General features: G+C 49.8%; 3 protein-coding genes across 3 annotated transcripts; 1 reads left to right on the top strand and 2 right to left on the bottom strand.

The window, feature by feature from the left end:
- Positions 1–474: 474 nt before the first annotated feature.
- On the bottom strand, positions 475–4190 carry STEEP1 (STING1 ER exit protein 1). The gene is made up of 7 exons (XM_066559420.1): positions 4040–4190; positions 3678–3795; positions 3488–3529; positions 3238–3376; positions 2622–2711; positions 2402–2494; positions 475–1691 (listed from the first exon to the last, which is right to left on the bottom strand). The coding sequence occupies exons 1-7, from the start codon at positions 4161–4163 to the stop codon at positions 1629–1631; spliced, it is 669 nt and encodes a 222-aa protein (XP_066415517.1). The 5' UTR covers positions 4164–4190; the 3' UTR covers positions 475–1628.
- A 998-nt stretch (positions 4191–5188) lies between these two features.
- UBE2A (ubiquitin conjugating enzyme E2 A) lies at positions 5189–14018 on the top strand. The gene is made up of 6 exons (XM_066559558.1): positions 5189–5460; positions 5785–5865; positions 5974–5999; positions 11054–11143; positions 12127–12215; positions 12590–14018. The coding sequence occupies exons 1-6, from the start codon at positions 5417–5419 to the stop codon at positions 12716–12718; spliced, it is 459 nt and encodes a 152-aa protein (XP_066415655.1). The 5' UTR covers positions 5189–5416; the 3' UTR covers positions 12719–14018.
- Positions 14019–15564: 1546 nt separating this feature from the next.
- On the bottom strand, positions 15565–25419 carry NKRF (NFKB repressing factor). Its single transcript, XM_066559698.1, has 3 exons — positions 25186–25419; positions 20429–20550; positions 15565–18401 (listed from the first exon to the last, which is right to left on the bottom strand). The coding sequence occupies exons 1-3, from the start codon at positions 25386–25388 to the stop codon at positions 16414–16416; spliced, it is 2313 nt and encodes a 770-aa protein (XP_066415795.1). The 5' UTR covers positions 25389–25419; the 3' UTR covers positions 15565–16413.
- Positions 25420–25692: the final 273 nt, after the last annotated feature.

The following is a 25692-nucleotide window of genomic DNA, read 5'->3' as shown; positions in this document are numbered from 1 at the left end:
TCTGCATCCCAGCACATCTCACATGGTTCCAAACCTATTTTCAGATGTCAAAGTCTTTTGCTTGGGAAAAAAAGTCTGAATTGTTATAGAGTGACCTGCAATTCCCCCAGGCTTGGATCACTCCCAGAGGAAGCCTGAGGCCCTCGCCTGGCTGGACTGTGCTACCACACTGGGAAAGGGCCTTCTGTACTCACACACCTTCTGCCCTTCCCAAGTAATGCACACCACCACGGGCCTCTGGCCACAGGCTTCTGGAAATAGGCTCCAGATTAGAGGTGATGAGCAGGGAACAAGATCAGCACTGGGTGAGTTAATGTGAACACCTGCTTACCAGCCTGGCATTAAATTGTCCCAGGATCTACCGACCCATCTCTGCTAGCTCTGGCAGACTTCACTCCCTCTTTTATTCCTTGTTTTCCTGAGAAAGAGAGGATAGATCCTTAGGTACAAAGATCTGAGTTTTCCCAGTCAGGGTTATAAAGCCAGATGAAAAATCTTTATTGATTATAGAAAGTTTCCCATAATAATTATGGGAGATGGAATCATCTTGTTCATTGCTTGCATTTTATGATGCATTTACTTGGTAGAGCAATAACATCTCAGGAGAGGTATTTTTAGTTCAAATCTGTAACATGATATTTAGTCCAATGTAGAGCAATGAAGATATGGGCTAGAGAGCACTATTACATCATGCAAGAGGCACAAAGTACCATTACCCAAACAAGGTACTTTAAAAACTGGTGTGTAATGTTGTCTATCCAAGGCCTTAGTAGTCAGTACATTCAAAACAATTTTCCTTCACATTTCACAACTCCAAATAGTGATACTGTTTTGCCCAATGGGCTACTTCAGATGTGCAGTTGTATTCTTTAATGATCACTGGCTGCATCAGTAACTTCCAACCATGTATTTGAACTCATTAGTAGCAGGTTTTATTTACAGTAGTTTACAGGCTTGGATTTTACACTCTGGTATGTGTCTGTTGTGACAGTGTAATTCTGTACAACTGCAGCCTTGTGATGTTCAGCAGGAGCTGAGACTGCAGTGCAGCAGCCCAGTCTGTGCTGGCAGGTCAGGGTGAGCAGCAGCACCATGCCCAAGCCTTGCATCCCAGTCATTCCACACCATGTTGGAGTGGCATGGCTCAGGCTGCTGCACCTTTTGGATATGTTTAAAATAAATGTTTAAAATGAACAACAGGCATAGAGCTTACTTTTGTAAGGATTTCTTTGTTGTACAGTTACCCATTGTCCTAATGTATTCAAGGAAACACATTTGAAAACTACAAAATAAAAAGACAAGTATCTAAAGGTGAACTTGGGAAGGCACCAAGCAAAGATTTTTCTGAAAATAAATATTCTACCTGGAACAGCCTGCTCATAACACTGGGTCTGTAGAGAAGTGCAGTTTGAGCAAAGTGTCCAGTGCCATTGGAGTTAAGACTGGTACCCAGAGGTACCCAGAGTATCACTTATACAGAGGGATCCAGAGAGGTTCTCATCCTCCAAACTGGCTGCAGCACAGTGCAACTCTTGAACGTTGTCTGTTACTTCTGCTTTGTTGACAGAACTGTGATAGCTCTTGGTAGTTTTCTCCTGTCTCCAAATACCCAGTAGATACACAGCATTTCATTTGAACTGGTTATCAATCAGGGTTCCCTTCATCTTGGCTTTCTTGGCTTCCAACTCAGCCTGAATAGGAAAATTAAGGTAGAATTAAATCATGTCTGGATAATTTTCCTTTCAGTGCTCCAATTAAGTTTGCTCTTCTTGTCTAACCAAGCAAACATTTCAGTTCCAAAACCAGAAGCAAGAGTAGCTCAAGTGCTTTGCTGATGTACAAAACAAGGACCATCTTTAAAATTGTAAAAAGCCCAAGACCAACTGCCCAAGAGGCAATTTCATACTTTCTATCCTCAGGTGGAAGCTGCACATTTCCTTCCCCCTTTCCATCTACTACGCTCCTACCACAGGAGGTAAGATCAGTTGTGATGTTCTTGCCATTCATTCTCTGAGTGCCCCTTGCAGCAGCAGCTGAGCTGCAGATCCTGCCCAGGAGCCTCATGGCAATGACCTGCTCGGCCAAGCAGGCATGGGAGCACAGGCTGGCAAAGCCCTCCTTCCCTTGTTCCTTGTCCAACAGGTCACAGAAAGCCTCCCTGCAAGCACTCTGCTGGCTGCTCTTCAGTTAGCTCTCCAGGCAATGGCATGCAATTTGAAGTTCAGGGGGACTAGAACATCTTTATAAAACCTGTAAAGGAAATCTCATCCCCACAAAGCTGCAAGCTGCCCGTGACTATACCAGGACCTCTCTACACTTGCAGTCTGATCTGCAAGATAGCTTTTATGTACAAAGCCAGCATATCTCAGAGCTTTATGTTCAGCACCAAAGAAAAACTCACCAACTCTTGTAGCCTTTTCTTGCTCATGCCTTTGCGTTCCAGCTGCTTCTCAATCACTTTTGCATTCTGTGCATACGAGTCTGCAATCTCCCTCTGAAACAGACACACGTCACCTTGCAACAGCAAACCTCAGAGGAACAACATCTCATCCAAACAGTGAGACCATTGCTGGCTCTGCCCAGCTCAGATGTGGCTGCCACTAAGGGCATCCAAAACTCACCGCTTCAATCTCCTCCTCCTCTTCATCAATTGTGGAGACTGTGACAGAGCTGAACTTGCCCATGTCTTTGGTCCGTTTGGTCATCATCACCTGGGTGAAAACCAAGAATGTTTTGTTAAACCTTGGCAACAGTTGTGCCAGCAGGGATTGCTTCTTCCTTCCAAAGGTTTTAAGGCTTCTTATGCAAGCCATCAAGATTACCTGAACTCTGTGGGTGGCAAAGGGGAATTATGCTCAGTGATTTCTGGGCTTAAAGGTGTCATTACCAGAAACAAGCTCACTGATATACAGTAGATGAGCCAGACTTTGAGAATCACTGTGCAGACTACCAACCTGACCTACTTACAACTGGAAAATTTCTGTTAACTGAGCCTAAACATCAGGCACAATATAGATTTTAGAATTGATTTTGCTCTCCTTTAGTGCTAGGACTCCAAGCTGCAGTGACCTCTGTCAAGGGAAATTTAAGGGAGACATGGACAAGACACCAAACTGAGTTATTGTTCAGAGGTACATTTCTTTTTCTTTTCTCTCCCCTCTCCCTTCACCATTAAGCTGTTTTATACACAACACTTTTAGAAAAGCAAAGGTATCCTTGTTCTCTAAAGCCAGTCACCTTTTTAGGAGGTTCTTGTTTCTGAGTATATATGTTTGTTTTCCCAAAACCTTGGCCAAATTTGACAACGGCACCATCAACAATGAACGTCACAGGAGCATTTTTCTGTTGGTGTTGATAAAAGAGCAGCAGTCCACACCTGGAAACAGAAATACACATAGCTGAGAGCAAACCCAGATTCTGGGTTCCTATGGTTTCCTTATAAAAAAGATTCTAAAAGTCACTCAAAAGACTAAAAAAGGTCACTCACTTGCCACACTTCTTCCTGAACTGCCGCTCTATGCCTTCAGGTCTGGGGAGAGAGGCAGCGCTTGAGCAGAGCACACGGACACCACACAGGGTCTGTCTCCATGCCTGGCTGGCGGCTCCCAGCCAGGCCGGAGGGCAGCGCCTTCCCCGGGCCGGTGTCAGGGGGAAGGGGGTGCAGAGGCCGGGCCCACCTGCGCAGGAAGACGCTCTCCTCCTCCTCGGCGTTGCAGAACTTGTGGGCGTGCTTGGCCGCGTCCATCACGCGGGCGCGGTCCCGGGGCCGCATCGGCAGCTTCTCCAGCTGGCAATCTGCGGGAGCGAGGGGCCGGGCTGGCGACGGGGCCGGGCGGGCACCCGCACGTGAACCCGCAATCCGCATCCCGCATCCCCAACCCACACCCATATCTCACACCCCGGACCCGCACCCCGCATCCCGGACCCACACCCCGCACCCCGCCGCCGTCTTCCCGGGCCCTCTGCTCCGCCGGGCCGCGGCCTGCCCGCCCCGGCCTGTCCCTGCCCCGGCCCCGGCGTGCCCCGGCTCCCGGCTCACCGAGCACCAGCACCATCTGCCCGCACAGGCAGTAGTAGACATGCAGCGGCTTCTCCCCATCGTCGTACTCCTCGCGGTCGCGGGTGTCGGAACACACCACAGAGCGCGACACCACCTTGGGCATGGCGGCGGCGGCGGGCCCGGAGCCGCCTAGCCCGGCCCCCGCGCTCGGCCCCGCCCGCCGGGGCGGCTCCCGGAGCTCCTGCGCCTCTAAAGGCCCGGCAAAACGGGACAGAGCCCTTCTTGACAATCACCCCGAGCTCGCACGGTTCTGACTGCACAGGCCGGTGCAACGGGGAAGGGCCGGAAGGGCAGGCTCGCAGTGCGGCCGTGATAACAATGTTAACTTTCTGTCGCGGGGTTTTCTGCCGTGTCTCTTTCTTCAGCCGCCTCTCCGCACAGCTGGGTTATATGAAATTACAAGTGAGGATAAACTCAAGAAACACAGCCCAGCCAGCCTGCTTTACACGACAGCTGAGAGATTCTTTATTTCCAAAAGTTGTTAAAGAAACTTATAAAATAACTTATTTTTCCCTTGAAAGCACTCTCTGGGGAAGCAGAAAATGCAGTGTTGTGCTAGTTTTGGCAGCAATGGAGTTACTTTTCTTAACAGTAGCTGGTGTAGGGCTGTGGTTTGGATTTATGCTGGATGCAGATAACTCAGAGGTGTTTTTTTTACTGCTGAGCAGGGTTTACCCTGAGCTGAGCCTTCTCTACCCCTCAGCCCACCCCAGCAGCGAGAGGCTGGGGGTGCACAAGGAGCTGGGAGGGGACACAGCCAGGACAGCTGATCCCAACTGACCCCAGGGATGTCCCAGACCACGGGGCCTCATCCTCAGCACAGAAATCTGGAACAGAAGGAGGGAGGGGGACATATTCGGAATGATGGTATTTGTCTTCCCAAGGCACCATTAGGTGCGATGGAGCCCTGCGTGCCGCGAGGAGTTGGGAACGCGCTCCCTGCCTTGGCTCGCTCCTGGGCCCGTCCTTTGCTTTCCCCTCTGAACTGTTTTGATCCCGCAGCGCCGCCGCCCCTCCGTGACGCCACTGCTGACGTCACACTCCGCCCTCCGCCGCCGTTGGTGCCGCCCCCAGGCCCCGCCCCCCGCCGTGGTGGTAGAGGCTGGGCCGGGGGCTCAGCCACATCCGGCTCCGCCCCCCTCTCCCCGCGCCGTTGGTACATCCCGGGACCGTCGGGCTGCCGGCGCAGGAGTCGGTGCAGCCCAGGCTCCCCCCCCCCCGCGCCCGCCGTAGTGGTAGAGGCCGCGATCGCTCCTGTCCGTCAGCGCCGCCGCCGCCTCAGTCGGAGCTCGAACCTCAGCCGCGCCCGGCGCTCCCTCCGGCAGTGTATGCCTGAGCTATAACCCTCAGCCCGCCATGTCCACTCCGGCCCGTAGGCGCCTCATGCGGGACTTCAAGAGGTACCGAGGCCGCGGGCCGAGGGGAAAGGGGTGGGCGGGCGGGAGGAGGACGAAGGGCCGAGCGCTACCGGGGGAGGAGGGGGCAGCACAACATGGCGGCGGGGCAAGGCGCGCTCCGCTGATTGCGTAGCGCGGGCGGCGCTGCCTGCCGCGGGTTACGCCGTTTGCGCAGCGGCCGCTCCTAGGCCGGGTTACGCCGTTTGCGTGGCGCGGCCGCTCTTGGGCCGGGTTACGGCGTTTGCGCAGGCGGCTGCTCCTGGGCCGGGTTACGGCGTTTGCGCAGCGCGGGGGCGCAGCCGCGCTCACCGTCCCTGTGCCCCGCAGGCTGCAGGAGGATCCCCCGGCCGGGGTGAGCGGGGCCCCCTCTGAGAACAACATCATGGTGTGGAACGCCGTCATCTTCGGGTGAGTCGGCGGGGAAGGGGGCGGCAGGCCGGGGGGCCGCTCAGCCGCCGGGGGATCGGAGCCGGGCTGCCAGCGGGGTAACGCTGTGCTTTGCTTTCCCTTCTCCAGGCCCGAGGGGACCCCTTTCGAGGACGGTAAGTGCGGCGTGCGGGGCTGGTGTTTGGCTTTTCGGGGTAAACTGCTGCGGTTTGACACGGCCTTGGTGTCACTGCCATAGACTCTGCAACAGGTGTGAGCTTGGAGGGGGGGGGAGTGGGTGCATGTTCACCTGACCACACACATGTGTGCCTGATTCTTGTAAATATTAGTTTTCTAATCCTACTCTCAGAAAGTGTTGTAGATTTAGATAGCTGTGTTGACTTACAAAAACATACAAATTAGCTTGTACAGTCTTGGATGTAGTAGCTGTACCTATTATCAGTCATTATAAAGGTCTCTACAAACTTTTCTGTTGAACTTTGGATCGTGTTTTTAGGGACATTCATGTTTGGGTAACCATCAATAACTTGGCATAGAACTGTTGTCTTTTGTTTGAGTTCTGTGTTTTTCTGATGCTGGAAGTGTTTTGTGAGCGAGTTCCAACGTGAGTCAGGTGAAGTAGGAAATGGGCTGAATGATTGAGGAAGTTCAGAAGAGTGGCTTTTTCTTGTCATTGATTTTTGCTCTGCTACAATTGGTATCATTCAGGGCTTGAGACTGAAAAGACTTTTTTAAGTTTAAAAGCTGACCAAATAGGTCCTGGTGACATACCTGTAGTTTCCCTCTGGCCTTACCGACTTTGATAGGTTTACTGATGCTGTATGAGTACTTCAGCATCTTGTGAAAACCTGTTAGACATGAAATACTGTCTAACTGAAATCATTGATGCATTTTTTAAGGTACTTTTCAGTGTAGGCTATAATTAATCTTAGATCTCCATGACTCATGACAAAAGCATAGGAAAAATTCCTTAACTCTTATGTTGTTCTTGGCTAACTCCCTTGTCTTTGTTTATCCGTGGAGGTAGCACCTGTGGATGTGCCTCTAAATTGCAGACTGTATTTCTCTGTGAACATTTTGAAGACCTCAAATATTTCAGGCCTAAGAAAACTCTGAAGACTCACTTCTTTTTAATGTATTTCATTAGTTAAGAAATTTGCTGGAGTAGCTGCTTCAGCAGTCTGATGTTTAGAACTTGGACTTAAAACCTCACATAATAGAGCAGCTAGACTAAATGTATTTTGCTGTCTCATCTGGTAACCCTTAAAGAAGGGCTCACTGAAACTTCTGTGGGGGTTGCTAGAGCTGCTTTAGGCTCTTGGAGCACTGCTGCTAATAGAGTGATTCACTGTTTGGAGCAGAAAGCTGTCTCCTTGCAGTGTGCTGAAATGCAGGTTCTTGCCATGCTCAGGCTCTTCCAGCTCAGCATGTGGTTAACAGATGCTCTAAGGGGTTTTTTTCCATATATTTCCATTTAGTTGCAGAAGGTTGAGGGCTGCTCTTGAGAGCCCTGACATATTGATTTCCTCTGTGCTTCCTGAGGCAGCATTGTGTCTCTATCTTGGGTACTGAGGACATGTTGCACTCACAGCAGTTTGAGGTTCAGACAGATGCTTGAGGCTGCTGCTGCTGTCCTGCTGCTTTGGCTGATGTCATCTGTAGCCTCAAGGTGTGATGGATTGCTCTTTTCTTAGCAAAGTCTGTGTTTTCACACTGTGTGCTCAGGAAAACAGATGTGTCTTGTGTAGCAGGATATCTGCTTATCTCCTCCCCCTGGATGGATCTTACTTTCCCAGATAACAAAGCACTAAGTGGAGCCTGGAGATAGGGCTTGTTGGTGCCTCAGCTGTGCTTTCCCACTCAGTGGGTGAAGTAGCACAGTTCAGATCATGGTAGTGCAGTCCAGATGCAGTTCAGCTTCATGTAGGTAATAAGGAAATTTTAATTTAACAGCATGTTAGTTTGGACTGGCTTTGCAACTGCACGGGCCCTTGTTACTCAAAGATACACTGAAACTCTATAAATCTTTCTCATGAAGCCTTTGCAGGTCAGTGTTGTTTTTCATTTTTAGGCTCTTTCACTCTGTGGTGATACTGTAAAACTTCAGATCGCTTAGTTCTTGTAAAAGAAGCCTGTGAAATTAGGGGGGTTTGTTATTCTAGAGCTATAATGATGCCAACATCGTGAGAGTTACTGTTCTTTATCGTCATTCTGGTGAGGCCCTTCTCTGCTGGCAGCTTCTGAGCTGGTGTAGTTTGTCTGGGCTGCAAACCTGAAGTTGAAGCACATTTGTTTACTTGCTGTGCAGCATTCTGCAGCTGATATCCCTCCTTCTCCACCCCCAGACTTGGAGGATGTTTTCACAACTCAGTGTGCAGGCTGGCTCAGCTTAGGAGCAACCACTAATTTAGACCAGCAGCATAACCTCCATCTTCTGGTTTAAGAGGATTCAATTGCAGGTGTCTGCAGTGGGACCCTGGGGATATTTATCCTCCCTCCACCATGTTTCTAAGAATCTTTGTGTGTGGCATCTGAAGTGGTAATGCTGGCACAGCCACGGAGAGCCAGGCTGTCCCAGTCCTGTTTCTCTGAAGCTGGATGATGATGCTGTGGTTAGGGTAAGGATTCCTGGCTCGGGCAGATTTAAGTAGCTCAGCCATTGTATCCTGCCTTGCTGTGATTGTGCAGGAGGCTTGAGCAGAGAACACAAGGCATTTGTCTTCTGTGTGGTTTATGCCTTGCTCATGGAATATGGATCCTGTATCAGGAGTGAAAGAGCCTGTCCCTGGTTTTTGGGCAGTGGAATGGAGGGGCTGCTCTCGGGGGCTGCAGTGAGGGGGCCCTGCAGGGACACGGGCTCTGCTCTCTGGAGTAGCTGGGGCTGGTGCACAGGCTGGGCAGAAACCTCTCTTGGCTGTGTCAGGGTCTCAAATCCTGAGGTAGGAGTGATCAACAAGGTAAGTACAGGGCAGAAAAGAGAATGTTTGCCTAAGATTAGTGTTGATCCCAAAATCAATAATGACAGTAAATATGATAATTCATGGTTTTAAAATGTCTGTCTAGGGTAAGTTGTGAGAAATATCAGTTGAAAGCATTAAAATTAGTGACAGAAGGGACTGGACCCTGAAGGCCTCATCCCCAGCAGTGTGCTGTGATACCTTTGTGGGCTTTCAGGGTGGGTGACCCTTGGACTTTGGTGCATCAAATCTCTGGATTTGCCCTTTAATAAAGCTCAGTAGTGAGGGTTTGCATACGGTGGAGCATTTCCAAAGAGCCATTGCCACTCTGGGCTCTGACTTGGAAATCCCAGTAGGTAGATAGATGCTCCAGCTGGGTATTGCAGCAGGGGAGCCCCTTGCTCGGATCTGTGTTAAAGTAGCGCTGTCCTGTCTCTGGTAGGACAATAGCTTCCCTTTCTTACAGTGGTTTTAAATAGATTCTAAGACCAAACTGCTCCTGTTACTGTCGAACCTGTGTGGTGGTTTGTGCTTGGTTTTCAGCCTACTGCTTGCTTAGTCACTCCTCCTTCAGGAGGAGGCTCCTGAGAACCAAACTGGGGCAGGGAGAGCTGAGAATATCTAGAGTCAAATCTCTAAGCATTTGGTTCTAAGGGGCTGATGTTTGCAGCTGGTAGAAGTTGTTTCTAACTCCCCAGTCCTGGGTTTCAGGCTGACCTCACACCTGGCTCTGTGCCACTGGACTAAGCTGAAGTAAACTTGAAAACCCCACTGCAGACTTCCACTAATTTGAGCAATCCTAACTCTACTGTTCTGGCTCGTTTGTTTCACAGTGAGATAGCATAGTGTTGGCTCTCTGCTGTTACATTGTTAGGCTGCTAATAAAAAAACCAAACATGCATAAACTTATTTTTAGGGTGTTGAGACTTCCCACTGCTGTAGAGAAAGTGCTAAAGCATCTGTGCTGTGTCTTCATTTGCTAACTGGAACGTCAAAGCAATGACCTTCATTTCTTGCAACTCAGTGTTACAGTTTATCTCCTTATAAAGAAAGGAGTCCCTGGGAAATCTTGCAGGTCCTTGCTGATCTGGGGAAAAAAAAAAAAAAGGAAAACCAAAAATCTGTTCTCTGGCTTACCAGTTATTGGCACACGTTTGCTAGCCAAAGGAATAACTTCATTATATTGGGGCTGGAAAACTCCCTCACAATAGGAAGCAAGGACACGTAGCGTGGGGGGGATGTGGGGAACCTGACTCATCCATCACTGACACATAAGGATGCCCTTTCAAAAAAGGCAACATGCCCCACCAGCAGCTTGTTCCAGCTTTAGTGTCAGGTGCAGTCCTTCTGCAGGAGAGCTGTGTGTTTGTATGGATGTGCTTCAGCTCTTCTCTCTGGGCACACCCAGGAACATCCCAGGCTGCCTCTGGGGCCGGCTGCTCCTGCTGGGAGTGTGGCTGGAGGAGCTCCCATGGTCTGCAGTGGAGTAGGTAGAGTTCCCTGGTTACCGAGCTCAATCAGGAGTAGGCCTTAATCCCCTGAACCCATATGTGCAGCTTAGTTGACAGACTTCTTATTCTCAGATTGTTATAGCCTGAGGAGAAGGGCTAAAATAACTTAGGTTGGTGCAGGCTGTTAAAATGGCTGGATTGAGACTCAGCTACAGTTTTCTGTTTCTGCTCAGTCTTTAACTAAGGATGACCAGTTAGCGTGAAGGAAATGGTCAGGTTTATATTTGAGTGTCAGATTTGGATGCTGCATTCAATACTACTTTTCTGCAAGACCTGATTACCTTACATTTGTTGAGAAATAGGCCTTTTTTAATTTAGAGGAAATAAATTACAAGGTCCTTGCTCTGACAGCATATTCCATAGATAGGACTCATGGAATGACGTTATGTACACAGATGGTTCTACACCCACTGCTGTTGTTTGTACAGTGTACTGGGATTAGGCTCTCTGGAATAAACCCCCAAGGGCAGATTTATTTCCCTACATAAACCTTTTGACTGGCTTAATAAAAGTAAGTCCCAGGAAATACTCTTGTACCAGTACTGTCTGGGACTTGAGTGTTAATCATTAACTCCACGAGAGTAAAGGAATTGCTGTGGGATTGCACAATGTGTGTTCCATGCCTATCATGCCTGTGTGAGCACTGTAGTGTCAGTGTGTATTGTGGGGGAAATGCTACTTACTCATCCCTTGTGTAAATTCATGCTGAATAAAGGTTGCTTATCTCTCTTTCAACTCCAGGAACTTTCAAACTTACAATAGAATTCACAGAAGAATACCCAAATAAGCCACCTACTGTCAGATTTGTCTCTAAAATGTTTCATCCAAATGGTAAGTACTTAGACAGTGCTTGGGTTTAGTTTTGCTGTTCTGTTGGAGGTTTGATGGGGGGGAAGAGAGGGCTGGGATGTTTTTTGTTATAGCTTGCTGTATAAAAGGTCTATTTATTATAAAAGTTTCCACTAATAAGGCAGCACAATTCCAGTAGTTGTGTAGTTTTGGTGAGGATGGATATGTGAGCAGTGCTCAGGCTTGAAAAGAAAGGGGCAATAAAAGGAGCCTCTTACCTTTCAGGTGTTACAGCACAGTACTGATGAGACACTCAACTGCCTGTTAAGCCTTACAGAAGAATGTTTTGTACTTTAATAGCAGTGCTTTGGACTTCTGTCTGTATGTATTGTAGACATAGCATAGTGACACCGGTAAATGCAGCTGTCATCTGTCACTTCCTCTAAATGCCTGTAAGAATGATACACCATGAAATGTAGTGTTAGGGTCCAGCTACAGCCAGTGACAGTAAGATTGTTTAATTAATCCCCTTCCTTGGTAGCTAAAGGCTGGAGAGGTATTCCTTGCCTTTGTGCAGAAATACCAGAAACCTTCCACCATGGCAAGTGTGGGTACGGTGCAGGGAGGGAAGGTTCTCATGTAGCTGCTGTGAGTAAGGTGACTGGACTCTGTTGCAGAGACTTCATGGGGAAACCTTGAGTGTGAGCAACTGTTTGTGGATGTTCTTTGTTTGGTTCACTTCTGGGTAGCTAAATTTTTTTTTTTGCCTTAAAACTGTTCATGGTTTTCCACAGCGGCAGTTGCAATGACACAGAGAAGTTTGTGAGAGAATAACCAGGGGTTGAGTTTAAATACTTCAGGTTTCTGTTGGTGAGGAGCTTCAGTGCTTCCTACCTAGAGGCCTGTTTGCAGTATGGACTGTTGCAATGTGTCTGTACACAAGTTTTCAGGAGTGGGCAGTACTAGGGAGAAAAGCCAGTGGCTGTACAAGTTGTGTTTCAAGCTGTTTTTTTGACCCTTTCCAGTCTATGCAGACGGTAGTATATGTCTGGATATCCTTCAGAATCGCTGGAGCCCCACTTACGATGTCTCCTCCATCTTAACATCCATACAGGTAAAAGAACTCTGCATGAAGAGACAGAATTACATTAGGATGCTTTGACAAAAACAGCTCAGGAAACTTTTTCCCCCTCTCCTAAGAGCCAGTATAGCAGCTACAATATTGGCAAAGTGTGAATCCCTCCCAGGTGTAAACTGGCCAGGCAGTGACACAGGTGGTCACTGCAGGGGTCCCCCAGCAATGCTTGGCTGTCACAGCAAGTCACCTGCACTGTGCAGGGGTGACACTGGTGGCCAAAGCCTCTAAAGCCTTCCAGCTGCAGGGATGCACCTGGACTAACAGCTCTGCTCTGACTAGCATGGGCAGTTCAGAGGGTGTGTTGGAAACTGTACTTGGCAGTGCCTAAGGATGTTTTTCTCTTTGCACAGTCCCTATTGGATGAGCCAAATCCGAACAGTCCAGCAAACAGCCAGGCAGCTCAGCTATACCAAGAGAATAAGCGGGAATATGAAAAACGGGTTTCTGCAATAGTAGAACAGAGCTGGCGTGACTGTTGACCCAGGATGATGCAAATGAACACTCTGTTGATGAGGAAAATAAACAAAGTGTCCGAGTCATCTTTTTCCTCCTAGCATTTACTTTGCAAGCAAAATAGCTGTTGTGCTGTTGCCACCCTCCCTTGCTGAAGCTTCTTCTCCTTGGACATCAGAACGCACCCACTTTGAAGTCAAACGTTCTGTACTTGGGTTACTTGCAAAAGAGTTACTGATGCTGAATTCATTTTCTGTGGTCCCTCTCCAGTCTTAGGGCAGTATTGTGCATTTCTGTAGTGTACACTAAGCTTTTAATTGTAATTGTGTTATACACAGTGATGCTTATGTGTAGCTTGATAAAAGGGATGTTTATATACATACACATTTTTTAACTGATATTAACTAAAGTGCTGATGTGTCCGGGCTGGTCACTCACCTCTATTATTGGTTTATACCCCACTGCGTTTCTAAGTACTGGGTGAAGAAATCATCTTTTGTTTCCCTTTTGTATTGGTTTATCAACTCCTTTACTCATGTTAAAAAAAATCAACTCTTCGATTGATTCCAATTCAAAGATTCAGTAAGACCCTGGAATGCTTGTTACTTCTGCACTTCACATGCAAGATTTATGTACAGATCTACATAAATCACTACAGCTGTGGTACTTGGATCTTTGCTGAGGGTGAGAAACAAGCCCTTTATTTTTTTTTTATTACTATTTTAAAGGACATGCCTATAGGTTTCTATAGTCCTGTCACCGAGGCATTACTGGACAAAACCAGGCAGAGCTGTGGTACTCGGCAAAAGGCCTTCCACATTAAGGAAGAGGTAAAACCTGACCTGTTCCAGCGATGGAATTACTCTCCTTCGGTGTCTTTCTCCTGGCCCTTATCTTTAGCTGAGAAAGATAAGTTGTTTGGATCTAACTTTGTCTTGTGGGAAGTTTGAATTAAGTCCAGGGTAGGCACTCGAGTCTCTGCAGTTTCTGCTCTTCGTAGATGACAGCGTGGTTTGTGTGAGCTACTGCTGCATGCTTGAGTTCGTTCCCTTCAGTTTTATGGAAGTATTTTTTCAATTCTGAAAAAAACATTTGTAAGTCCAGTCACTTTTTTTGTAAGGCAAGTTTGTACCTTTGGATACAGAACCTTAAGCAGCAGTGTGGGATGGAACCTGCAATTGTGTTGTCCACTGTTCCAGTGTCTTTTGTGTGCACATTGGTCTGTTAGTTGAAAAGTATAACTTTGCACAAGTAACCCATGTAAGAAACTGTACATTTTTCAAAAGTTGTAAATAAAGTGTAACCTTAGTGCTTATTGTATAAATAGGCAAGAAGTGTATAACTGTGCTTATTTAACTGGGCTGCCAGCAGTTGGGTGTGGGGGGAAGCTCCAGTGCTGTGATACTTCCTCCTGTGGGCAGAGGCGTGCCTGGGGTAGTGCAGGGGAGGGGCAGTGATGGAGACAGGGCTGGCTCAGTTATTACAGGAATTGCATTTCCTTTCCTCCTGTCTTAGCAGGTGGAGAACAGCATTTATGATGAGTGGCAGATAACAAAAGCTGGTTTCTGTACAAGTAGCTGGGCTCTTTCAAAAAACTTAACGCAGATTTTTACCTGCAGTGACAGTTTGTACCCTGAAACAGCCTTGTGCCTTACCTGGAGCAGCTGTAATGCCACCACCCCTTCTGAAGGAGCCAAGTCCTTCTAAGGCCACTGAGGCCCTTGTAGCAGTCCCACCATTCTTGTGTTTGTTTCACTAGTTTAAAAAAAAACCCAAAACAACAGAGTGGGCTCTTACTGCAGCCAGAAATGAGCAGCACAGAGCTGCCAAAGAAAATCGATCCCACCTTCAGCCTTGCTCAGGCAAGGCCTTTATCCACAGCCTCCACCATGGCCCCGTGGTGCCTCTCCTGAAGGCTGAGGCTCTGCAGCCCCCAGGCACACCCCACCAGGTGCTGCACAGGCCCCGTGTGTGGCACAGGGGTCACAGCCACGACCAGGACAGGAAAGGAACATCCTGCACAGCCTGTCTGGGCCTGCTGCCCCTGCTGAGCGACCGTGACTACAGCAAGGCCCCACCTCTCCCAAAAGAGGCATTTTTCATCATGAATACCGGTGGAGCTCTTGCTGCCTTCCTTGGCAGCATCAAGCTCTAAGCACCTGGTGCAGACCCAAGCTAGGGAGGAGGAGCTTCACTTCTTTCCCTAGAAAGTACCAGGCTTCTTCCACTCCTACAGCACCATCTGCTACAGTCCAGTGTTCTTGAGAGCAGAATTCAGACACAGGGAGAAGAAATGCACAAAAACCAACCCCAAACAAAAGGGAAAAAACTACTTTCAGAATTTACTGCCATATTATTTTTTCACAGCAGCAGCAAGTTGTTACCCAGCAGACCAAGCAGGCAGAAGCTGTGCTGCAGCCAGAGACGAGAGGACTCTTGCTCTCTGCTTCCTGAGTCTCACCTGCCAGGGCAGTCTCTCCTCTTCCTCATCACCCTGCAGGGATGAAGACCCCATCTGCAGCCCCCACTGCTGACAGAATAACCAGCATCTCTAGGCATGCATCACTCCTGGCTCTTCCAAGGTCAGCTGCTCTCCTTTAAGCTTCCTAAGCTCGAAGGGAGTGTTCTCCAAGGCTCACAGAGCACCGTGTCCTGTAACCCTGCCAGCAGAGCAGCGCAGAGGGCGGTCAGAGGCTGCTTCCCCAGAAAGGAGGGGAGTGCTCTGCCCTCACAGTGACATAAGCTCTCCAGCCCTGGAGAGCTTCCACACGCACACGTGGGCAGAGTAAGGCCAGAAGTTTCCTGGGGAATCCCCCTCACCAGACACAAGCACCGGTTACAGGGATGGAGCAGAGAAATAACCAGGCACAGATTCAGTTTTGTTCAGGATTAAAGAGCTGATATTCCAAGTAAAAAAATAAGTTATGTAACAGTCCCCACAAGCTACATGAGCATCTTTGAGCGTGGGCTCTGCATTTACCTCCAGTTTTTATATTTCACACTTCACCATGGTATCTGCACATGTCAACCATTCTCCAAGGTAGGAATGCTGGAATTCTCTCAGTCCCATTCGCTGGCAGTGAAGGCGCCGTCAGTGACTCTCAGAATGGGAGACTCAAGGTAGAAATCTATGAATAAAACTACCACTAGACTGGTTAAGGTTTAGATACTGTACATAAACACAGCAGAGACAAGACCTTGATATATGTATTTCTCAAGAATAATCAGTTTTCACACTTTTTTAATACAAAGTGTGACAAAACCTTTTTTTTCCAGAAATAAAACTTTATTTTTGTTGTAATTAATACCAATTTTACATACAAGTTTATGCCCCCAGACTGCATTTCCTTTGCTTTTAAAATTTTTTTTAAAAAGGCTTTTTTTTCTCCTTCCTTGCTCAAGAAGAGCGAGGGACCTGTAATTTTAAATTATGTCAGATTCCTTCTCGTTGGACATGTGTGTTTGCTATTACAAAACTAGTAAAATGTGAAGGAACAAGTAATATCAAAGACACATACAGGAACAGCACTACTGCTTTTGGGTTGTGCTAATGCGCTTGAACAGAATTTGGTCGGTTCTAAACACCTAACAACATTTTAGAAATTATATTGCCAAAGTAAAAGACTTTAATGTCATTATTACCCACGAGAAAAATGCAGCATCTCTTTCTTTAGTCGAGTGTCCAGGAAACTCAGTCTCTGGTCTAAGGGGACACCTCACCTCAGTTTGCTTGGGGCATGATAAGCTCGTAATGCCCAACCTGGCCTTCCTGCTTCAGCTGGTCTAACAGATCTTCCTTGCGCCGCTTCCTGCTCACCACCAAGTATCTGTTGTGTCCCTGCCCATGGGATTTACTTTTAAGACCGTATTTTTGGGCAATTTGATGTATCTGCTTCCGCTCATCCATGGTCAGTTCTCTAGAGAAAGTCAAGTCAATGTGACTGTCTGAACGTGCATAGTTTCGAATGATCTCTTCAATATCTCTCTTAGCGATTCTGTTCACCCTTTCCACATCAAGCCCAAGTCCTTCCCTTTTGAACTGCTCCTTTACTGAAATAGGCTCCCTAATCCCTTCACCATCCTTCCCTAGGCCACCACCTGTCCAGCCCATCTTTCTTAAAATTTGGTTCCCAATGTTGTCTTCTTTGATCTTCTGTTTGAAAGCCTCTTCTGCTGATCGACCTCGAATCTCATTTCTGGAGATGACGTCTTCAACAGTGCCTTTCTTCAGGTTATTAACAACAGTTGGCTGAGTCTTTTTGAGGATTTTCACGGCTTCCTCTGCTGCCTCATGCTTGACAGATTTCTTCACTCCAACTGCTTCTGCAATGAATTCATCTTCAAGCATCACCTTGCACTTCCATCGCATGCCTGTCATCCTCTCAAAGACGTACTCCACCGTCATCTTGTTGAACTGGGCGGTGTCGTTCAGGGTGCACACCGGGTTAGTGGAGTTCTCGTAGATCACCAGGTCCTTCAGGTCCTTCTTCCTCCCGGAGCCCCGTGATGAGCAGCCCACTTTCTGCACCTGGGTCACTTTGAGGGATGCTATATTTGACTGCATCTTCTGCAGGATTTTCAGTGCCTCCTCAGCTGCCGCGTGCTTGCTGGTCTTTTTTGTGCCAAATCCCTCGGCCAGGCAGTGATCTTGGAGATACACCTGACAACGCCACGAGCGGTTGGGCATTAATTCATACTTATATTCAACAGACATTTTGTTATATGAGGCAGAATTGTTAAGTATTCCTATTGCATCACTGGCATTCTCTGTGAGGACAAAACTAGTCCAATCTTTGTTGGCATTTGCGGAACCCTTCATGGATTCAGTACCGGGCTGCATTGGGACACAGTCCCTGTTGGCAACTACGAACTCCTCGTGAGGTTTGAGAGCGGGAGGGAAATCTGGGCGACACACACCTGCCTCACACACCACCAGGTCCTCGTGGTAGGTGTGCTTGAACTTCCGCTGAACAACTCGAACTTCCACGGATTTCTTCAGCAGCTTCACTGCCTGCTCCGCGGCTCGGTCCCGGGATCCGTTCTTGCTGCCCGCGTAGCCGGTGGCCAAGTACACGTTCTGACACCGCACCTCGCAAGCGAAGCCGTCTGTCAGGAGCTTCTTGCTCTTGGGCAGGTCAGCAGGGGCAATCTCTTTCAGAGGAACATAAATATATTCAGGGTTTGTCTTGCATGCCTGAATTGAACGCGTCAAAAGATACGTGAAGTTAATTTTATCCGTCCCAGTGTTTGCATCCGGATTAGTAAGGTTTTTCCAGACAGCTGCTGACAGTTTCTCCATAAAGCTCTGCTTCAGCATTATTGCTGATGGAGGGAAAGTCTCTGATGCAGATGGGGCAGTTGAGGGGGAAACAGAAACCTGCACGGTGTTGCTTGTGGTAGAGTCCACACTATTCACAGCCTTCTTGGCTGCTGCTGCTGGGCCTGTAAAGCCAAGCCCAGCTGAGCTGGAGAGCTGGGGATTCGCCTCTCGTGCATTCACAAAAGAATTTGTACAGTTTTCAGCTGGCTGTGCCATGCTGTTTGTATTTGCCTCCTGGTTCACCTCCTGCCTTTGGTTATCCAGAGAATTGTCCTTCTTGCCATCCTTCTCAGCGCTGGTGACAAAATGTATGGGCTCAAAGCGTGGTCGCACTCGGAACTTGGGGACCACCTTTTTGGGTGGCTCAGGAGTCTCTTCTGGCTCTGGACCTATGACATGGAAGAATATTACACAGTTACCAACATGTCAGGGAGACAGTGTTTTCAGAAAGTGATCTTCAAGAGGAGCCTGCAAGCTCTGAACACAGGATTTGCATTCCTTAGTCAAAATCCAAAAGGTTTCCTTCCAAAAGACATTCACAATTCATCAAAGATAACCAGTCATTCTTGTGCAGGTCACTACAGTGGTATTTCCACTTTCACAGCTACCACACAAAAATCTCTACATATTTTGTCACATGACGCTGCCTTCCAGCATTGCCCACTGACCCATCTGGTCATTTCTGAAGTTAATCCCTTCAAATCTACTAAAATAAGTAAAACTATGGTCAACAAGACAGAACACTACAGCAGGACTAGTACCTCAGCTCTGACTCTGCTGCAGGGTTGCAGGATGATGTCAGATAAACTACTTTATCATCCCGTCTCCTCATCTGAGGTGGAACACAGTGGTACCAAACCCTCCTTTCCAAAACACACAGGGCTGTTACTGCCTTAATAGAAGGACATTTTCTCTCAGTGTAATTGCTTTGGGCTAAAGGGCAGCAAACATGAAGAAATCTGCCTGAGCCTCAAGGGACAGCTGCGGCGACTGAGGGCCCCAGTACTGACTGACCTCTTGTTTCTCCACCAGAAGAAATGCAAATGAGACGGACTATCCTGGCGTGCACAGCTACTGCAGAAGGGGAGAATCAAATAGCTGACAAGCAAATATGTTACATCTAAGAGATGGTTACACAAGGCTTCTCCTGTGGAAGATTCAGCACCCACATGCTGACGTGGTCCATGTGTGTAATTTCATCAGAGGAGCAAAAGGCCAGCTCAGTGCTGGGAAGTGCTGCCTAATCCAGTGCCAATGTGCTGGCCTTGCTGTAGGTCAGGCTGTCTAGACATCAACCACCACAGCACAGGTATCACCACCCAGCTCACTGCAGGTGAAAACAACACCTGCACACAGCACAAACAGCCCTTCCTTCCTTCCTGCTGATATCAGGTGAAAAAGCTCTTGTACATTAAATCCTTTGCCCATCAGTTTTGATGAATTATGGCAAGGTTTGCATTTCTTCCCCTGTCTGTTTTTGATGGCTGCACTGCAGCAGCACCTAAAGGCTCTTGCCAGAAGAACAGCTCATTGTGCAACAAGCCCTGGAGAACGCTCGGGGTGCTGCCTGTGACAGACAAAACACAGAAGAACAGCATCTCCTCAGCTTTGCAGCTGGCCCATGGAAGCACAGAAAGACTGCTGGCTGGCAAAGTAAGGGAAGCAACTTTGGCAGAGCTAGAAATTCTACCCAAGCCCAGAGGAGTCCTGTGCTGCCTGGCCATTTGTGCCTCCCACAGGCACTGCTGACTGACACAGGGGCCTGCACAGCTCCCGCCCCTCTCCAGAGGGAGGGCAGCAGCTCTGAAGGTGCCATGGAGCAGCCAGCAGACGGAGCCATCGAACTGCCAGCACTCCCTGCCTGCTGCATGTCCTCCACTGGAAAAGCTACAGCTGGAACACTGATCCCTAAGACCATGGACTGGGCTGACATATACAGCACTCTTCCAGGCACAGCAGGGGGGAAAAAAACCTCCAAAATTACACATCGTGTCTACTCTCCATTCCCTCAAAGCTCCAGGCAGGTTGTAACTCAAAATCAATGAGCTGAACGTCATTATGTACATGTACAACCCTTCCTAGGGTCAGAACATCACACCTCACCACAGCAGACAAAGCCAGACAAGTATTTGATTCCAGACACCAGTCCTAGAGGAAACCAATTACCTGACAATTGAAATGAAAAATGGTATTTTCCTAGGCAAAGATAGAACTGTGTGTGAATCATGCACACGGCAGAGGAGGGGGAACTGCTCTGCAGTCCAGCAGAGCCCACCATGGGCACTTCCCCCCATTTTGCTGTGCCAGCTGTCCCAGAGGCAGCCCCATGGCACACTGGCGTCCCCCTGCTCCCAGGGCTGCCCCCCAGACAGGGACAGGGACAGGGAAGGGTCACTGACACTGCAGATGTACTCACTGTCCGATGGAGAGCGGTATCTCTTCAGCTTCTTGCTGGGCACCAGCTCGTAGCACCTCGTTTCCCCGATGTCGATGCCTTCAGCCATCTTGAGAACCTTCTCCATGACCTGCACACCGTACCTGTGAGGGGCCAACAGCAGGACACCTCAGAGCCAGCCCCAGGGGCAGCACACAGGCACACACAAGCTTTTGTTGTGTAAAACAGAACTAAAGCTGCCTGAGACACAGCAGCTGGTGCAAAGGAGATGCTCCTCTGCTCCTCCACTGTCCCCCTGCCACAGCTGCTTTGGCACAGGCACACAGCCACACACACCCTGACCTGGCTCTGCACAAACCCACTTCTCATTAAACCATGCAGCCACCACACTGACAGTGTGCTAAACTGAAATTTAAATACATTATCTGACAAAATACAGAATTTGGCAGAGCTGCCAGGAGCACTAATGAACACTGGGGTGTGAAGGAGGAGCAGCAGCTTCAGTGAATCAAGCACAGGAGCTCAGAGTGGCAGTGGAGTTCCTGTGTGGGGCAGCAGCCAGAGCCTGCACGTCACCAACAACATCACAACTGCCATGTCAGGTGACACAGGCACTGCTCAGCCTTCATCGACCGCTCTTTGAAAAGCCAAACTAAATTCTGGCTGGGTGCTGTAACTGAAGTGTTTTAGGTTCCTGAACCACAAGAGAGGTGAGGTGGCTGTGACAAGCTCTGAGCAAACCCTGACCCAGCTGCAGGACCCACAGTCCCCACACAAGCAGGACATGCATGGCACAGCCCTGTCCCGTCCCTCTAGGCCTTCCATCCCCCACCAGCTCAGTTTTCCATTGCTCTGGGGATCTGTCACAACATTTTGAGCCATTTGCATGCTGAGGCTGAACAGGAAAGAAACCCAAACCTTTCTATCCAAGGAGAGCCTACAAACACAGCCTGACACTACCCTCTGATAGCTTCACACCATGGTTCAGAGAGGAGGAAGAGGAAGAGCAAGATCTGTTCCATGGTATGCTCACCTTCCAAAGCCAGGAAGCACCTGTGGGCACTGCCCACAGACAGGAGCCCACAACTGTCCCAACAGCCAGGGCTGCAGTGATTTGCACCAGCTTCTAAATACTGCTCTTCCAAGGACTCTGGAAATCTACTCAAGCTCCTGATTTAAAGGACCAGGCAGAAATTAGATCCATGCAAACTCCTGGGAGAACTCTTGAGCACAGACTACTGCAGTCCCTGCTTCACCAGCACAGCTCAGCCTTCAGTGGAGGCAGTGGAACCAGGAATGGGAATGGGAAGAAAATTCCAGGAGGGATCAAAGGGAGATGAGATTGTGGTGATACCCTGCTGGGGGTTAGGATTTTTCCTTTTGTTTCTTTCTCTCATGGAATATTGTCCCATCTGTTACTAAGAGAAAATAATGACCAGTATTCAAGAGAGACTAAAGAAATGGGCAAGGTGAGGGAAGTGTGCAGCTTGCTACTCTCTTACCTGGGGTTTTTTCTCTTTGGAAGGGCAAAGATACCATGAGATTCTGGCCAGGGGTGAGGGGCTGGGCTCAGCTCCTCTCCCTCTCTAGCTGTTGGCATGGGAGGAGGACTGCCCAGCCCTGGTGTTTTCTGCACTGCCTTGGGCTTTTTTGCTACACTTTAACCCTGCACTCCATGTCCACCCAACCCCGAAGCTCCGGCTAAGGCTGTGCAGTTTCTGTTACATTTTATTTTATTTTGTTTTGTTTTCTTTGCCCCCCGGGGAACCATCGCTCCCCTGCCGGCCGGGAGCCAGCAGCGCCCCTGCCGGCCGTGCCCGGAACTGCACCGAGGGCAGGCAGGGCTGGCTCGGGCTCGGCTGTTGGCAGCGTCACACACGGACACGGTGCGTGCACATGGGGACGGACACACGGACACGGTGTGTGCACATGGGGACGGACACACGGACACGGGGTGTGCACATGGGGACGGACACACGGACACGGTGCGTGCACATGGGGACGGACACAGGGACACGGTGTGTGCACATGGGGATGGACACACACATGGGGTGTACACATGGGGATGGACACACGGACACGGTGCGTGCACATGGGGATGGACACACGGACACGGTGCGTGCACATGGGGACGGACACACGGACACGGTGTGTGCACATGGGGACGGACACAGGGACACGCGTGCACATGGGGATGGACACACACATGGGGTGTACACATGGGGATGGACACACGGACACGGTGCGTGCACATGGGGATGGACACACGGACACGGTGCGTGCACATGGGGATGGACACACACATGGGGATGGACACACGGACACGGTGCGTGCACATGGGGATGGACACACGGACACGGTGCGTGCACATGGGGATGGACACACACATGGGGATGGACGCACGGACACGGTGCGTGCACATGGGGATGGACACACACATGGGGTGTACACATGGGGATGGACACACGGACACGGTGCGTGCACATGGGGATGGACACACACACGCGGGATGTGCACACACATTCTGGGGGGTGCACACACATTCTAGTAAAGAACTGCTGCTCCTTTCCCCATACCTTTGCCTGAAAGCCCCTTAATTTCAAAGTGTTAATAATTCAGGGGGACAGGGGTCATATTTTCCGTTCCAAGGGAGGTTCCTGCCTTCCTGCAAACCAGGACACACCCCCATCCTCTCACAGCCAAAGGGGAGAACAGTGGGAATCTCTCCCTGACTTACAGGGACAAGATGACATTACCTGTGATGGGCAATGTCCATTTCCAGCAGGGTGCCAGAGCAGTGTCAGATTTGACACCTGTCATTCCTCACAAAGGATGGAGACCTTTGGGGCTCATATTTCAGCTGGGGGCAGGGAGATCAGCCAGTCTCAACATGTGTTTGTCTCATCTGGCCAGAGGAACCCAGCGCCTCCAATACCCAACGGGAGTCTCCCCGCTGTGACTTTCACAGGTTACCCCTTACCCTGATCCCTGTAACTCTGGAGCATAATGCTTTCCTGCACCACTGCCCCCATTCTCAGCCACCTTTAACACATCTGGGAACAGGAGCACCTTCTCTCATCCACACCTAAACTAATGAAGCCTTTTACTTAACCCCTTCCTCACAGACCATGTGTTCTGAGCCTTCTGGATGCTCTCCCCATCATCTCCCAGCAGAACACTCAGTCAGATTTCATAGCAAAGACTCTGATCTGTTCTTCCCAGAGCCACAGAACAGACTGGGTTGGAAGGGTCCCACAGAGATTATCGAGTTCAAGTCTTGGTTGAATGGCCCATACAGGGACTGAACCCACATCACTGTCATTATCAACACCCTACTCTAACCAGCTGAGCTGCTCTGACAAACAGCTGGCAAGAAACCAGCATTAGGAAAACAAAACAAAACAAAACCCCAAATCAAACACCAGCCAACAAACCTAAGGGAAAACAACAAAAATCCCTCAAACTTTGAAGCTATTTATTCGATAAATCAACAACATCTCTTCCCAAACACCAAAGGCAGTTCCAGGGAATGCTGCAGGTCCTTCCCCAGGCAACTGTAAGCTAGAATTGTTTTAACAGCACAGAACATTCCCTGCAGTGCTCCCAGCCAGGCACACCAGCTCTGGGGAAACATCTTCACTGATAATGGCTCCAGACTGCATCCTGCCCAAATCTCATCTCCCCTGAGAGCTGCAGGTGAAGGAGTCCATCACAGAAAGTATGTGCACTGACAGGCTTAAACTGCAGCAGTTTTTGGGATTCGAAACCTTCCCACAGAGGTTTTCACTTCTATTAGCAGCACCCTGTAGGTGATTATTGCACCATTCCCAAAAGCCCTGGCACAGAGAAGGTCCCCATTAAGACAGCACACAAACACATTAGGATGGACCACTGTATATGACTGTATATGAAGAATACATATATATTCTCAATTTTAACATACTGCTCAAGCTTTGAAATTTGAAACTGTTTAAAATCGATGTTAAATTTTGGTGCTTGCAGGGCAGAACAGTTTAGTACTTGACCTGGGCGGGCGGGGGGAAAGGAAACAGGCAGATGTGTATTTAAAGATATTGATTTTGCTCTGTAGAGATGACACAAAATATTCCCCCACAAGGCTGCGGGATGGAGCATTATTAAAAGTCCATCTCTGTGCCACAGTTTGCAGAAGTTGGTCGTTAAGCAATTGCTTCCGTCCAGTTAAAAACAAAACAATCTCATCATTAAAGGCGTCTGTGAACGTGGGTGACGTTTCCGCAGATCTCCACAACCTGGCTACGGTCGGTACGGCGGATGAAAATATTCCCCTTCCCTTCTCCACGAAAAGCTGAGCCTTCAGGGGACTGCACGGGCTGCTTTGTGCTCCCAGGGAAGCTCTCTGCTCATTGAAATGACACAGCACAGCACCGCAAGCTTAACGAGTCCTGGGGGCGGGACATCAAGAACTACTTGCAAAACACCCATAAACTTTTCCAGCGGCTTGCTCCCTTCCACATACAAACACCGGCATACTCGAGCCAACAAAACCTGCCAGGGACAGAAGTTCTCTTGCCTCAGCCCCTTCATCCCAGCTGTTCTGCGGCTCCTTTCTAAAGCGCATCTAGGGAGATTTGGCCACCACGGGAGCCTGAGCCCGTTCTCCCGGCGGGGGCTCCCGTCCCGCCTGACTTCACCGGCTCCTGCCCGCAGCACGGCCCGTCCCGCTGAGCGCCCCGAGCCCCGGTGTCCTGCGGGCACCCCGGCTGAGAGCGAGCGCCGAGAGCCCGCCCGCGGCTCACCTGCAGCCCATGAAGACGTGGTTGGTCCAGAGCACGGAGAGCGCCAGCAGCTGGTCGATGGCGCCGCCGGGGTACGCGGGGAGGTGGCGGAGGATGAAGCGGCGGCGCAGCGCCCATTGCCGGTCGGTCTCGTTGTACTGCCGCCACTGCTCCAGCGCCGGCTCGGCCTCCGCCTCCGGCTGCGGCTCTGCCGGGGGCGGCATGGCGGGCAAAGGCCGCGGGGCCCAACCCCGCCAGGGGCGCGCACCCGCCGGACCCGGGCGCGAACCGCGGGACCAGGCCCCACGTGTGGACCAGGCCGCGGCTCGCTGCGGGCCGCCGGGAAGCGCCGGCCTGGCCCAGCCTCAGCTCCGCCGTCACCTGCCCCGGCCCAGCCCCGTTGCCTGGCGGCCCCGCCCCGCAGGTGCCGTCCCGGTTCCGCTCCCGGTTCCGCTCCCGTCACTCGCGCGGGGCCGAACGGCGCGGCCCGGCCGGCGCCGCGTCACGTGGCCGCGCGTCACCATCGCG

This window comes from Molothrus aeneus, chromosome 14, assembly GCF_037042795.1.
Source record: "Molothrus aeneus isolate 106 chromosome 14, BPBGC_Maene_1.0, whole genome shotgun sequence".
NCBI lineage: Eukaryota > Metazoa > Chordata > Aves > Passeriformes > Icteridae > Molothrus > Molothrus aeneus.
This window is presented reverse-complemented; position numbering and strand designations above follow the sequence as displayed.

What these genes read in the sequence shown, in the direction of transcription:
- UBE2A (XM_066559558.1), top strand. Translation starts at nt 5,417, where the DNA reads ATGTCCACTCCGGCCCGTAGGCGCCTCATGCGGGACTTCAAGAG. An exon ending in CTCATGCGGGACTTCAAGAG is followed by an intron (nt 5,461 to 5,784) that starts GTACCGAGGCCG and finishes TGTGCCCCGCAG; the next exon opens with GCTGCAGGAGGATCCCCCGG. An exon ending in GGGGACCCCTTTCGAGGACG is followed by an intron (nt 6,000 to 11,053) that starts GTAAGTGCGGCG and finishes TTTCAACTCCAG; the next exon opens with GAACTTTCAAACTTACAATA.
- NKRF (XM_066559698.1), bottom strand. Translation starts at nt 25,388, where the DNA reads ATGCCGCCCCCGGCAGAGCCGCAGCCGGAGGCGGAGGCCGAGCCGGCG. An exon ending in CACGTCTTCATGGGCTGCAG is followed by an intron (nt 20,551 to 25,185) that starts GTGAGCCGCGGG and finishes GGCCCCTCACAG; the next exon opens with GTACGGTGTGCAGGTCATGG. An exon ending in ATACCGCTCTCCATCGGACA is followed by an intron (nt 18,402 to 20,428) that starts GTGAGTACATCT and finishes TCCATGTCATAG; the next exon opens with GTCCAGAGCCAGAAGAGACT.
- STEEP1 (XM_066559420.1), bottom strand. Translation starts at nt 4,163, where the DNA reads ATGCCCAAGGTGGTGTCGCGCTCTGTGGTGTGTTCCGACACCCGCGAC. An exon ending in AACAAGAACCTCCTAAAAAG is followed by an intron (nt 2,712 to 3,237) that starts GTGACTGGCTTT and finishes GTTTTCACCCAG; the next exon opens with GTGATGATGACCAAACGGAC. An exon ending in AGGAGGAGGAGATTGAAGCG is followed by an intron (nt 2,495 to 2,621) that starts GTGAGTTTTGGA and finishes TGTCTGTTTCAG; the next exon opens with AGGGAGATTGCAGACTCGTA.